We start from the raw sequence: 12,679 nt of genomic DNA on the forward strand, positions 1-12,679 counted from the left end.
CACCTATATCCCAGAGAGGTTAATGTGAAGATTGATCATTTTTTATAAAATAAGTTTAATGCTAGCTAGCAACTTACCTTGGCTCCTTGCAGCCACAAGGTCATTTTGATGCTGCACTCGCGTAACATGTGGTCAGCCTGTCCCGCAGTTTCCTTGTGGATTGCAATGTAATCGACCATAATCGACATCCAAAAAGGCCGATTACCCATTCTTAGCCATGCCGATAAATCGGTCGACCTCTACTTTCCACCTTCTCCACTACTGTCCCGTCGGTGGATATGGGGGAGCTCCCTCGGCTGTTTCCTGAAGTCAACGATCATCTCCTTTGTTTTGTTGACGTGGAGTGAGAGGTTATTTTCCTGACACCACACTCCGAGGGCCCTCACCACCTCCCTGTAGGCTGTCTTGTTGTTGTTGGTAATCAAGCCTACCACTGTAGTGTTGTCTGCAAACTTGATGATTGAGTTGGAGGCGTGCATGGCCATGCAGTCGTGGGTGAACAGGGACTACAGGAGAGGGCTGAGAACGCACCCTTGTGGAGGCCCTAATGTTGAGGATCAGCGGGGTGGAAATGTTGTTTCCTACCTTCACTACCTGGGGGCGGCCGGCCAGAAAGTCCAGGACCACAGGGCGTGGTCGAGACCCAGGGTCTCAAGCTTAATGATGAGTTTGGAGGGTACTATGGTGTTGAAGGCTGTAGTCAATGAGCAGCCCCTCTAATGAAGGGATACGTAAGTCTCTATTCTTACCCCTCAAATAAAGGGATAGTTAAGAGCCGGTGTCAGAGTTAATGAAGGCCTTGCTCCTTTCTGCAGACACACGTCTAGGGAAGAAAGCCACAGCGCGCCTCCTCCATTGTCTTCCTCCCTGCACTGCCTTCTCCACTTTGGGCGAGACATTTGTTCCACTTCGCCGGTTCCGCTAGAAAATGGTCTCTGGTAGAGTACTGGTGTCTGATAGGAGGCCGAGTCACTTTCCTTTTTATATAGAAGAGATTCTGGTGTTGGGACATAGAGATGTGCGAACACTACTCGCAGTGTCTACCAATGGCATTGAGGGTGATACAGATCAACCTCTTGACATCGCTTTGATGCTTGAGTAGAATAATCCTCAATAGTTACAGATCAACCTCTTGACATCTCTTTGCTTGAGTAGAATAATCCTCAATAGTTACAGATCAATCTCTTGACATCTCTTTGCTTGAGTAGAATAATCCTCAATAGTTACAGATCAATCTCTTGACGTCTCTTTGCTTGACTAGAATAATCCTCAATAGTTACAGATCAACCTCTTGACATCACTTTGATGCTTGAGTAGAATAATCCTCAGTAGTTACAGATCAACCACTTGACATCGCTTTGATGCTTGAGTAGAATAATCCTCAGTAGTTACAGATCAACCTCTTGACATCTCTTTGATGCGTGTGGGTCGACCACGCTTCTCACAATGAGAAGTATAATTTCTAAATGCGTCTTAAAAGTTTAAAATGATTGAAATGGTTACTACACTGAACCAAAATATAAATGCAACATGTAAAGTGTTGGTCCCATGTTTCATGAGCTGAAATAAAAGATCCCAGAAATGTTCTATACGCACAGAAAGCTTATCTTTGCCAAAATAATCCATCCACCTGACAGGTGTGGCAAATCAAGAAACGGATTAAACAGCATGGTCATTACACAGATGAACCTTGTGCTGGGGACAATAAACGGCCATTCTAAAATGTGCAGTTTTGTCACACAACACAATGCCACAGATGTCTCAAATTTTAACTGAGCGTGCAATTGGCATGCTGACTGCAGGAATATTCTCCATAGCTGTTGCCAAAAATGTTAAGGTTCATTTCTCTACCATCACCTACGATCCCGTAGGTGAAGAAGGATGTGGAGGCGGCCTCCCACGTCGGTTTGTGAGAATTTGTCAGTAAGTCCAACTAGCCTCACAACCACAAACCACGTGTAACCACGACAGCCCAGGACCTCCACATCCTTCTTCACCTACGGGATCGTCTGAGACCAGCCACCCGGACAGCTAATGAAACTGAGAAGTATTTCTGTCTGTAAAAAAAAAAGCAATTTTGTGTGTAAAAACTAATTCTGATTGGTTGGGCATAGCTCCCAAGTGGGTGGGCCTATGTCCTCCCAGGCCCACCCATGGCTGCGCCCCTGCCCAGTCACGTGAAAGCCATAGATTAGGGCCTAATGAATTTATTCAAATTGACCGATTTCCTAATATGAAATTGTGAAATTGTTTAAATTGTTGCATGGTACATTTATATTTTTGTTCAGTGAATGTTAATCGTTCTTTTTCCTATCTTGGGTATTATTCAAAATGTGTATTTCAGAGTGGCTGCAAGGGAGTTGAAATTAATCTGCTTACGTTTTTGTTAGTGAAACAAGGAAGTGGTGTGGTAATCGACGGGATATCAGCATGAACCCTTATAATTGTGATCAATGGTAATGCCGTTTTCATTACGCCATACAGCCACAAAGAGGCTATGACACCCAGCTCCTTTAATGAGAAAGATTTGTTTTTTTCTTGAGTAAAAAAACTAAAAGATTGATTACTTAAAAGCTATTTTCTGTTGCGAATCCATTAGCAAGAGCCATTTTTCCCCAGCTTTGACATGTTGTCTTTGCACAGATTTTTTATTGCCCAAGATGCATGATTCTAGGGTCCTGTTCTTCGTAGACCAAACCTCTTTTGAGGAAAGTTGCGTGCAGAAAAATGAATTAATACCAGCCACTTAAATCCCCTAGAATTGATTGTGGCTAATTGGCTAGACTCTCAGATATATGGGGTTGGGGGGGGGGGGGGGGGGGGGGGGTGATACTTTTGGGAATTGTACATCTGCATATGTTAGCCTTCACTTGCTTATTGAGCCCCCTGGTTGATTTACATGAGATGGCAATGCATTAACAGTAACGAATGGGTTGTTCAGAGCACAAGGTTAGCCATGAAATCAGAAACGCCTACAGGAGAGATCAAAAGACAAGGGAGGTAGAGACGAGGAAACGTAGCCAAGCAGGATAACATCTAACAGAGTTAATTCAGTTGATGTAAACTTTCATTGTAGTGGATTGCACAGAGATGCTCCAGGAAGCTGAATTAAAAGCCCCCCCCCCCCTCCATCAATCAGTAACGACATAGCATGAATTCATTACCATAGTAATGTTCCTTAAATTAGGATCTTCTACCGTTCACTCTTGGGCAACGTGTGTAGTAGAATATGATGTTTGTGTGTACAGTACTGTGTATAGTCGTCCCCATTTATTTATTTATCATACGCACATTGAACTACCAGTAGATGTTATTGATTTGTGCGTTGGGTTTACTGCCTCACGTTGGGGGTTTAATGCGTCACCTTAGCTTTTATTTGGCTAAAAGCACTTTTCCCATTAATAGACGTGGTACTCTGTAGTGCTCCCGCAATCTAAGCCATGTGTCTTGACTATAATATAAAGATCTAGGCCCTGTCTCTTGACTATAATATAAAGGTCTAGGCCCTGTCCCTTGACTATAATATAAAGGTCTAGGCCCTGTCCCTTGACTGTAATATAAAGGTCTAGGCCCTGTCCCTTGACTATAATATAAAGGTCTAGGCCCTGTCCCTTGACTGTAATATAAAGGTCTAGGCCCTGTCCCTTGGTCTAGGCCCTGTCCCTTGACTGTAATATAAAGGTCTAGGCCCTGTCCCTTGGTCTAGGCCCTGTCCCTTGACTATAAAATAAAGGTCTAGGTCCTGTCCCTTGACTGTAATATAAAGGTCTAGGCCATGTCTCTTGACTGTAATATAAAGGTCTAGGCCCTGTCCCTTGACTGTAATATAAAGGTCTAGGCCCTGTCCCTTGACTGTAATATAAAGGTCTAGGCCCTGTCCCTTGGTCTAGGCCCTGTCCCTTGACTATAAAATAAAGGTCTAGGTCCTGTCCCTTGACTGTAATATAAAGGTCTAGGCCATGTCTCTTGACTGTAATATAAAGGTCTAGGCCCTGTCCCTTGACTGTAATATAAAGGTCTAGGCCCTGTCCCTTGACTGTAATATAAAGGTCTAGGCCCTGTCCCTTGACTATAATATAAAGGTCTAGGCCCTGTCCCTTGACTGTAATATAAAGGTCTAGGCCCTGTCTCTTGACTGTAATATAAAGGTCTAGGCCCTGTCCCTTGGTCTAGGCCCTGTCCCTTGACTATAAAATAAAGGTCTAGGTCCTGTCCCTTGACTGTAATATAAAGGTCTAGGCCATGTCTCTTGACTGTAATATAAAGGTCTAGGCCCTGTCCCTTGACTGTAATAGAAAGGTCTAGGCCCTGTCTCTTGACTATAATATAAAGGTCTAGGCCCTGTCCCTTGACTATAATATAAAGGTCTAGGCCCTGTCCCTTGGTCTAGGCCCTGTCCCTTGACTGTAATATAAAGGTCTAGGCCCTGTCTCTTGACTGTAATATAAAGGTCTAGGCCTTGTCCCTTGACAATAAAATAAAGGTCTAGGTCCTGTCCCTTGGTCTAGGCCCTGTCCCTTGACAATAAAATAAAGGTCTAGGTCCTGTCCCTTGGTCTAGGCCTTGTCCCTTGACTATAAAATAAAGGTCTAGGCCCTGTCCCTTGACTGTAATATAAAGGTCTAGGCCCTGTCTCTTGACTGTAATATAAAGGTCTAGGCCCTGTCCCTTGACTATAAAATAAAGGTCTAGGTCCTGTCCCTTGGTCTAGGCCCTGCCCCTTGACTATAAAATAAAGGTCTAGGCCCTGTCCCTTGACTGTAATATAAAGGTCTAGGCCCTGTCTCTTGACTGTAATATAAAGGTCTAGGCCCTGTCCCTTGGTCTAGGCCCTGTCCCTTGACTGTAATATAAAGGTCTAGGCCCTGTCTCTTGACTGTAATATAAAGGTCTAGGCCCTGTCCCTTGGTCTAGGCCCTGTCCCTTGACTGTAATATAAAGGTCTAGGCCCTGTCCCTTGACTGTAATATAAAGGTCTAGGCCCTGTCTCTTGACTGTAATATAAAGGTCTAGGCCCTGTCTCTTGACTGTAATATAAAGGTCTAGGCCCTGTCTCTTGACTGTAATATAAAGGTCTAGGCCCTGTCTCTTGACTATAATATAAAGGTCTAGGCCCTGTCCCTTGACTATAATATAAAGGTCTAGGCCCTGTCCCTTGGTCTAGGCCCTGTCCCTTGGTCTAGGCCCTGTCTCTTGACTGTAATATAAAGGTCTAGGCCCTGTCCCTTGACTATAATATAAAGGTCTAGGCCCTGTCCCTTGGTCTAGGCCCTGTCTCTTGACTGTAATATAAAGGTCTAGGCCCTGTCTCTTGACTATAATATAAAGGTCTAGGCCCTGTCCCTTGACTATAATATAAAGGTCTAGGCCCTGTCCCTTGACTGTAATATAAAGGTCTAGGCCCTGTCCCTTGGTCTAGGCCCTGTCCCTTGACTGTAATATAAAGGTCTAGGCCCTGTCCCTTGGTCTAGGCCCTGTCCCTTGACTGTAATATAAAGGTCTAGGCCCTGTCCCTTGACTGTAATATAAAGGTCTAGGCCCTGTCTCTTGACTGTAATATAAAGGTCTAGGCCCTGTCTCTTGACTATAATATAAAGGTCTAGGCCCTGTCCCTTGACTATAATATAAAGGTCTAGGCCCTGTCCCTTGGTCTAGGCCCTGTCTCTTGACTGTAATATAAAGGTCTAGGCCCTGTCTCTTGACTATAATATAAAGGTCTAGGCCCTGTCCCTTGACTATAATATAAAGGTCTAGGCCCTGTCTCTTGACTATAATATAAAGGTCTAGGCCCTGTCCCTTGACTATAATATAAAGGTCTAGGCCCTGTCCCTTGGTCTAGGCCCTGTCTCTTGACTGTAATATAAAGGTCTAGGCCCTGTCTCTTGACTATAATATAAAGGTCTAGGCCCTGTCCCTTGACTATAATATAAAGGTCTAGGCCCTGTCCCTTGACTATAATATAAAGGTCTAGGCCCTGTCCCTTGGTCTAGGCCCTGTCCCTTGACTATAATATAAAGGTCTAGGCCCTGTCTCTTGACTGTAATATAAAGGTCTAGGCCCTGTCTCCTGACTGTAATATAAAGGTCTAGGCCCTGTCCCTTGACTATAATATAAAGGTCTAGGCCCTGTCTCTTGACTGTAATATAAAGGTCTAGGCCCTGTCCCTTGACTGTAATATAAAGGTCTAGGCCCTGTCCCTTGACTGTAATATAAAGGTCTAGGCCCTGTCCCTTGACTGTAATATAAAGGTCTAGGCCCTGTCCCTTGACTATAATATAAAGGTCTAGGCCCTGTCTCTTGACTGTAATATAAAGGTCTAGGCCCTGTCCCTTGACTGTAATATAAAGGTCTAGGTCCTGTCCCTTGACTGTAATATAAAGGTCTAGGCCCTGTCTCTTGACTGTAATATAAAGGTGAGCCTTATCCCAACTGTGGGGACAATGATTTTACAGTCTCTTGGTTTGTGTAAATTCCTTGTTTTACTGTCTTGCATTTCACGTCCTCTTCCTCCTTGTGTTGCAGGTCATGCAATATTCAAGCTCACATACCTCAGTAACCACGACTACAAGCCCTTGTACTTTGAGTGTGATGCTGCTACTGTCAATGAGATCGTGCTGAAGGTGAGTAATAGGGGAGGGTCCATGTGCCTTTTGCCTCCATATCACATGGAAATATGTTGTTTTAGCAACCACTTCCTCTACTTTACAAAGTCAGGTCTGCAGGGTACAAGTCACTATTGACAGATATTGACGGTTCGACTATATTATTATGCAGTCTCCCACATATACCCGCAGGGCTAAAAAAACTAATTGTATGCGCACGCAGAGATGCAAATATGAAATATCCTATTAAAAATGTAGATTAAGGCCGTGAGGCATTTTTACCACATCGGCGTATGATAATTCAACTGTAACCATTAAAATACGGAAGATAATGATACTCTCTTTAATTAGCATTAATGATGATTAATTTACTTTTAAGGACCTTTCTGTAATAAGTCTTGAAAGTGGGGCATGGGAAAGCATCTCCTGAAGGCCAGGCCAGGTGAGGTGAATGTTGAAGGCCAGGGCAGGTGAGGTGAATGTTGAAGGCCAGGGCAGATGAGGTGAATGTTGAAGGCCAGGGCAGGTGAGGTGAATGTTGAAGGCCAGGGCAGGTGAGGTGAATGTTGAAGGCCAGGGCAGGTGAGGTGAATGTTGAAGGCCAGGGCAGGTGAGGTGAATGTTGAAGGCCAGGGCAGGTGAGGTGAAGGTTGAAGGCCAGGGCAGGTGAGGTGAATGTTGAAGGCCAGGGCAGGTGAGGTGAAGGTTGAAGGCCAGGGCAGGTGAGGTGAAGGTTGAAGGCCAGGGCAGGTGAGGTGAAGGTTGAAGGCCAGGGCAGGTGAGGTGAATGTTGAAGGCCAGGGCAGGTGAGGTGAATGTTGAAGGCCAGGGCAGGTGAGGTGAAGGTTGAAGGCCAGGGCAGGTGAGGTGAATGTTGAAGGCCAGGGCAGGTGAGGTGAAGGTTGAAGGCCAGGGCAGGTGAGGTGAAGGTTGAAGGCCAGGGCAGGTGAGGTGAAGGTTGAAGGCCAGGGCAGGTGAGGTGAAGGTTGAAGGCCAGGGCAGGTGAGGTGAAGGTTGAAGGCCAGGGCAGGTGAGGTGAAGGTTGAAGGCCAGGGCAGGTGAGGTGAAGGTTGAAGGGCAGGTGAGGTGAAGGTTGAAGGCCAGGGCAGGTGAGGTGAAGGTTGAAGGGCAGGTGAGGTGAAGGTTGAAGGCCAGGGCAGGTGAGGTGAAGGTTGAAGGCCAGGGCAGGTGAGGTGAAGGTTGAAGGGCAGGTGAGGTGAAGGTTGAAGGCCAGGGCAGGTGAGGTGAATGTTAAAGGGCAGGTGAGGTGGGGTGAAGGTTGAAGACCAGAGAAGGTAGGGTGAAATTGCAGGTAATTGCGAGGACTCTAGTCCCCTACTCTCAGGGGACATGGCTTTAAGTAGCGTGTCATCCCCGTGGAGGCATGTCAACCGGGGTTGGCAGGTGTGACCCATGAGTGTCCTTATCCTGATGATTCCATCTTGAAATCTCAGTGGGCCCGGAGTTGACCCCTGGGGTATTCCTCTTGAGCGTGACCACACATTGCAGGGAATAATGCTTTCATTACTAAAAGCCAATGTGGCTTGGGGGGGGTCGAAAAAGAAGGGCAATATATTTATACCTCGGTATAAAGCAGATGAGAGGAGAGGACATTAGAAACAAACATGTTACTTTAAAAAATAAAATAAATAGTTACGATATATTTCCAGCAACAATATTTCTCTTGAGTATTTGAATGTTCACCTGATCCAAACTCATACCTCTCATCTGTCTCGTTTGAGTGGGCCCCCTCACTTCCCGTCATCATAAAAGCTGTAGACACACACACACACACACACACACACACACACACACACACACACATCACAGCTGTGCCCTTGAGGCACATTATAACCAAACACCAGACCATATAAAAAAACAAACCTGAGTGTGAATGTTTTGGTCAAAGCCCAGGGTTTCCATGTGAATGCCAAGGATTTTACTAGCCATGAAATTATTGACAGCATGTTTATGCCATTACCCATAAAACAGCATGGGTGAGGAGGATCCCACAGGGCGTGGTAATTCCGCCTTTAAAACTCGTTTTTTGAAGTATCCCTTCTCTCTTTAAGGCCAAAAGGCTTAACTTTTTAGATCTCAGGTCTAGGCATTAAACCTCCGTTAAAATGATCAACGTTATCATCACCTCCGCCGTCCCTGCTCTTGAGTCTGCCTTTTATGAGCTGTCCGTGTTTCTCCTTAAAGTAGCATGTGTTCCCATGTAGTGACATCTACTGGATGTAACGAGACATGAGTGTGTCATTCTGACTGTCTGTCATCTGGTTTTCCATGCCCCTTGAAAAAGCAATTATGTCCTGCTATTTGATTTTCTAATGGTTTTATTAATTGTGACTAGTTGAAATTTCAACACCAAATATGTTTTTTTTTTTTCTGTGTCACAAATAACCAGTTGTACTATGTAGCGTAGTCTACATATGTTTCTACATATTTTGATCGAAACACTTCCCACAATCCCTTTGTTTTATCATTCTCAGGTGAACTACATCCTGGAGTCTCGGGCCAGCACGTCGCGGGCGGACTACTTTGCCCAGAAGCAGCGTAAACTGAGCCGGCGCACCAGTTTCAGCTTCCAGAAGGAGAAGAAGTAGAGGAGAGACCCTGGAGCCACTGTCTAAACCCTGGGACCACTGTCTAGACCCTGGAGCCACTGTCTAGACCCTGGGACCACTGTCTAGACCCTGGAGCCACTGTCTAGACCCTGGGACCACTGTCTAGACCCTGGGACCACTGTCTAGACCCTGGAACCACTGTCTAGACCCTGGAACCACTGTCTAGACCCTGGAGCCACTGTCTAGACCCTGGAGCCACTGCCTAGACCCTGGAGCCACTGTCTAGACCCTGGGACCACTGTCTAGACCCTGGGACCACTGTCTAGACCCTGGAACCACTGTCTAGACCCTGGAGCCACTGTCTAGACCCTGGAGCCACTGTCTAGACCCTGGAGCCACTGTATAGACCCTGGGACCACTGTCTAGACCCTGGAGCTGCTGTCTAGACCCTGGGACCACTGTCTAGACCCTGGGACCACTGTCTAGACCCTGGAGCCACTGTCTAGACCCTGGAGCCACTGCCTAGACCCTGGAGCCACTGTCTAGACCCTGGGACCACTGTCTAGACCCTGGGACCACTGTCTAGACCCTGGAACCACTGTCTAGACCCTGGAGCCACTGTCTAGACCCTGGAGCCACTGTCTAGACCCTGGAGCCACTGTCTAGACCCTGGGACCACTGTCTAGACCCTGGAGCCACTGTCTAGACCCTGGGACCACTGTTTAGACCCTGGGACCACTGTCTAGACCCTGGGACCACTGTCTAGACCCTGGAGCCACTGTCTAGACCCTGGAGCCACTGTCTAGACCCTGGAGCCACTGTCTAGACCCTGGGGCCACTGTCTAGACCCTGGGGCCACTGTCTAGACCCTGGGGCCACTGTCTAGACCCTGGGGCCACTGTCTAGACCCTGGGGCCACTGTCTAGACCCTGGGGCCACTGTCTAGACCCTGGGGCCACTGTCTAGACCCTTGGGCCTCCGTCTAGACCCTGGGACCACTGTCTAGACCCTGGGACCACTGTCTAGACCCTGGAGCCACTGTCTAGACCCTGGAGCCACTGTCTAGACCCTGGAGCTACTGTCTAGACCCTGGGGCCACTGTCTAGACCCTGGGGCCACTGTCTAGACCCTGGGGCCACTGTCTAGACCCTGGGGCCACTGTCTAGACCCTGGGGCCACTGTCTGGACCCTGGGGCCACTGTCTGGACCCTGGGGCCACTGTCTGGACCCTGGGACCACTGTCTGCACCCTGGGACCACTGTCTAGACCCTGGAACCACTCTCTGAAGCCCGTACCGTGGAGCCACTGACTTCACTCTCACAGCAGAGGGCCAAGGGAGAGAGTGAAGAGCGTCACAGTCAGAGATATAATACGAGTGAGGGATGATGAGAAATAAAAAGAGAGGGAGATCAAGGCCGCAGGAAGATGTTTTTTCGTTCTCTGCTCATACAGTGTAAAGGCCTAGTTCACTAATTTTGAAAAATATATATTTTATTTAGATTCATCAGGGGGTGCTGTAGCACCCTCGACACCCTTACTTCTCGCAGCTATGAGGGAGATGCGTCTTGATCCTAGATAATTAAAGAGCTGCCTCCTAAACTCCACTGTCTTCACAAAAGGTTCTCCACTCGTCAGCCATATCAGATCTAAAGTTCTCCGCCTGACCTTTGCCCTTTTAGGAATGCTTAGACATAGAAAACAAGAACAAGGCGGGACTCGTAGTCCTATTCTGAAGGAGATGAAGAAATGCAACTCCCCCCCCCCCACCCCTGTTATTGTCAATCCCATGAACTCAGGATGGATCAGAGGACCACGGTGTTGCTTTAACACCAATGTCAATCAACGAAACCTTGTTCCATCCACCGCTTACAAATCAATTCTACATTTGAGAGTTGAATGCATATACCGATGGCTCGAGTGAAAACCAAAGCCATCAGGACAATGAAAATACTAAATCCCCCTGCTTCTGCTCTTCTCTACGTATGAAGATGTAAACTTAATCAGTCTTATGTTGTACATTGGTATGTAAAGGGGACATCCTTACATTTTTATTTGTATATAGATAACGATTACATTCAGGGGTCTAATTAAATGATATGATGAAACCTGCTTTGGCCATAGTACATTCAGTGCCTGAAACCTTTAAAATAGTGGCTCACTACCAATCAATGCCAGTTCTGCTGAGGTGCTGTGAGGGTTTTTAAAAACACAAGCAAGACGAGTACATAAAGGAAGGCATTTTCCATACTTTCGAGTCTGAAAGAAAACTCTCAAAACTACTTATTGTGAACAAAGGTAGCAAGGGGTTAGGAAGGGGTACGACCTGACAGATTTTTATGATAAAAAAAAATAAAATAAAAAAAAATGTAATTATTACCTGTACTTTTTACTGTGATCTATACAATAATGTTTTTCTTCATTGTATCTATGGACTGTAAAATAATGAATGAAGCACTGTCTGTTGAACAGATCATGTTTGTTCAGACTGTCCCGATGGGAGGCACATAAAGAATGTATTACTTTTTACAGCATTTTGTTGATGTTGTTAATACAATGACATTATATAAATTCTGCTCATATGTTGCCTTTTGTCGTCTTTCTCTCCTTTTTTTTTTATAAACGCGTTTCTTATAGTGTCATCTGCAACAGAACAGCTTGAAGTGCCTCTGGGATACGTTCAGAAGACACAAAGCAGGGCAACGTCTGCTGACAGAAGTGTATAGCAGAGCTTTCCACACATTCTAAATTCAAACGCAATACAACTTGAATGATCCACGAGGCACAATTCGGGCATGTAGTGTAAACATCAGATCTCACCGGCGCAGGGTATTAAAAAATATCACATGGGGTGGAAGAAAGGAGACTTCCCACCATACACTGGAGTTGTTGTGTGGCAAGCTTCAAGCTGTCTTCTCAACATATTCAGTCCCAACCTCCCATCGTAAAGCAAACCACAAATCTGTCCCTTTTTCTGGGAGGCTTATGTGGAGGATGGAGACAGGTGTGGTGTCGGGCTTCTCTCTCTCCTCCTCTCGGCATGGCGTATAAGTGATGTTTAATGAATGGGACTCCTGGGGGCTCTAACACAAACCGGCTTGTCAGTTTCCAGACCAGGAAATATGCGGGACGAAGCTGATGACTCAGTGGCTCCTGAAGTGGCTGCAACAGTAAATCTGTCCCCGGTCCCTCCCCAACCTCCACCGAGGTTAAACTCCCAATGTTGATGAAGTTGCAATTTGTCCGGCTCAGAATATCTTGTAGTTTAAGTGTTGCTTATTGTACTAGTGTTAGGCCTATCTTGTCCTTTCTCATTAATACATTTTGTGGACAGGCAGATCCTTGATTAACTTACCCGAGTAGTCCAAATATTGATTTTATAAAGCCACAGTCTAGATTTCTAGTCATTTCTAAAACTTCTACATATCTGTATATGAACATTTTTACAGATTGTGGCTTTAAGAACATATTTGTAATTAAATTGCATGAGGGTTGCAAACATTTTTCCTT

The 12,679-nt window shown here is 46.0% G+C and overlaps 1 protein-coding gene across 2 annotated transcripts in view; it reads left to right on the plus strand.

Annotated features, from left to right (window-relative positions):
• Positions 1 to 11,755, plus strand: part of mapkap1 (MAPK associated protein 1) — a 141,047-nt gene extending 129,292 nt beyond the window's left edge. The window contains exons 11-12 of one of the 2 annotated variants that reach the window (XM_036976695.2): positions 6,523 to 6,620; positions 9,098 to 11,755. In XM_036976695.2, the coding sequence (XP_036832590.1) occupies positions 6,523 to 6,620; positions 9,098 to 9,211 (212 nt within the window). In that variant the 3' untranslated portion in view covers positions 9,212 to 11,755. The remainder of the gene's footprint in view (positions 1 to 6,522; positions 6,621 to 9,097) is intronic. The other variant, XM_090233642.1, reaches the window with a different exon arrangement.
• Positions 11,756 to 12,679: the final 924 nt, after the last annotated feature.

The sequence above is a fragment of the Oncorhynchus mykiss genome, chromosome 5 (genome assembly GCF_057628025.1).
Source record: "Oncorhynchus mykiss isolate SJ-2025 chromosome 5, ASM5762802v1, whole genome shotgun sequence".
Taxonomy (NCBI): Eukaryota; Metazoa; Chordata; class Actinopteri; order Salmoniformes; family Salmonidae; genus Oncorhynchus; species Oncorhynchus mykiss.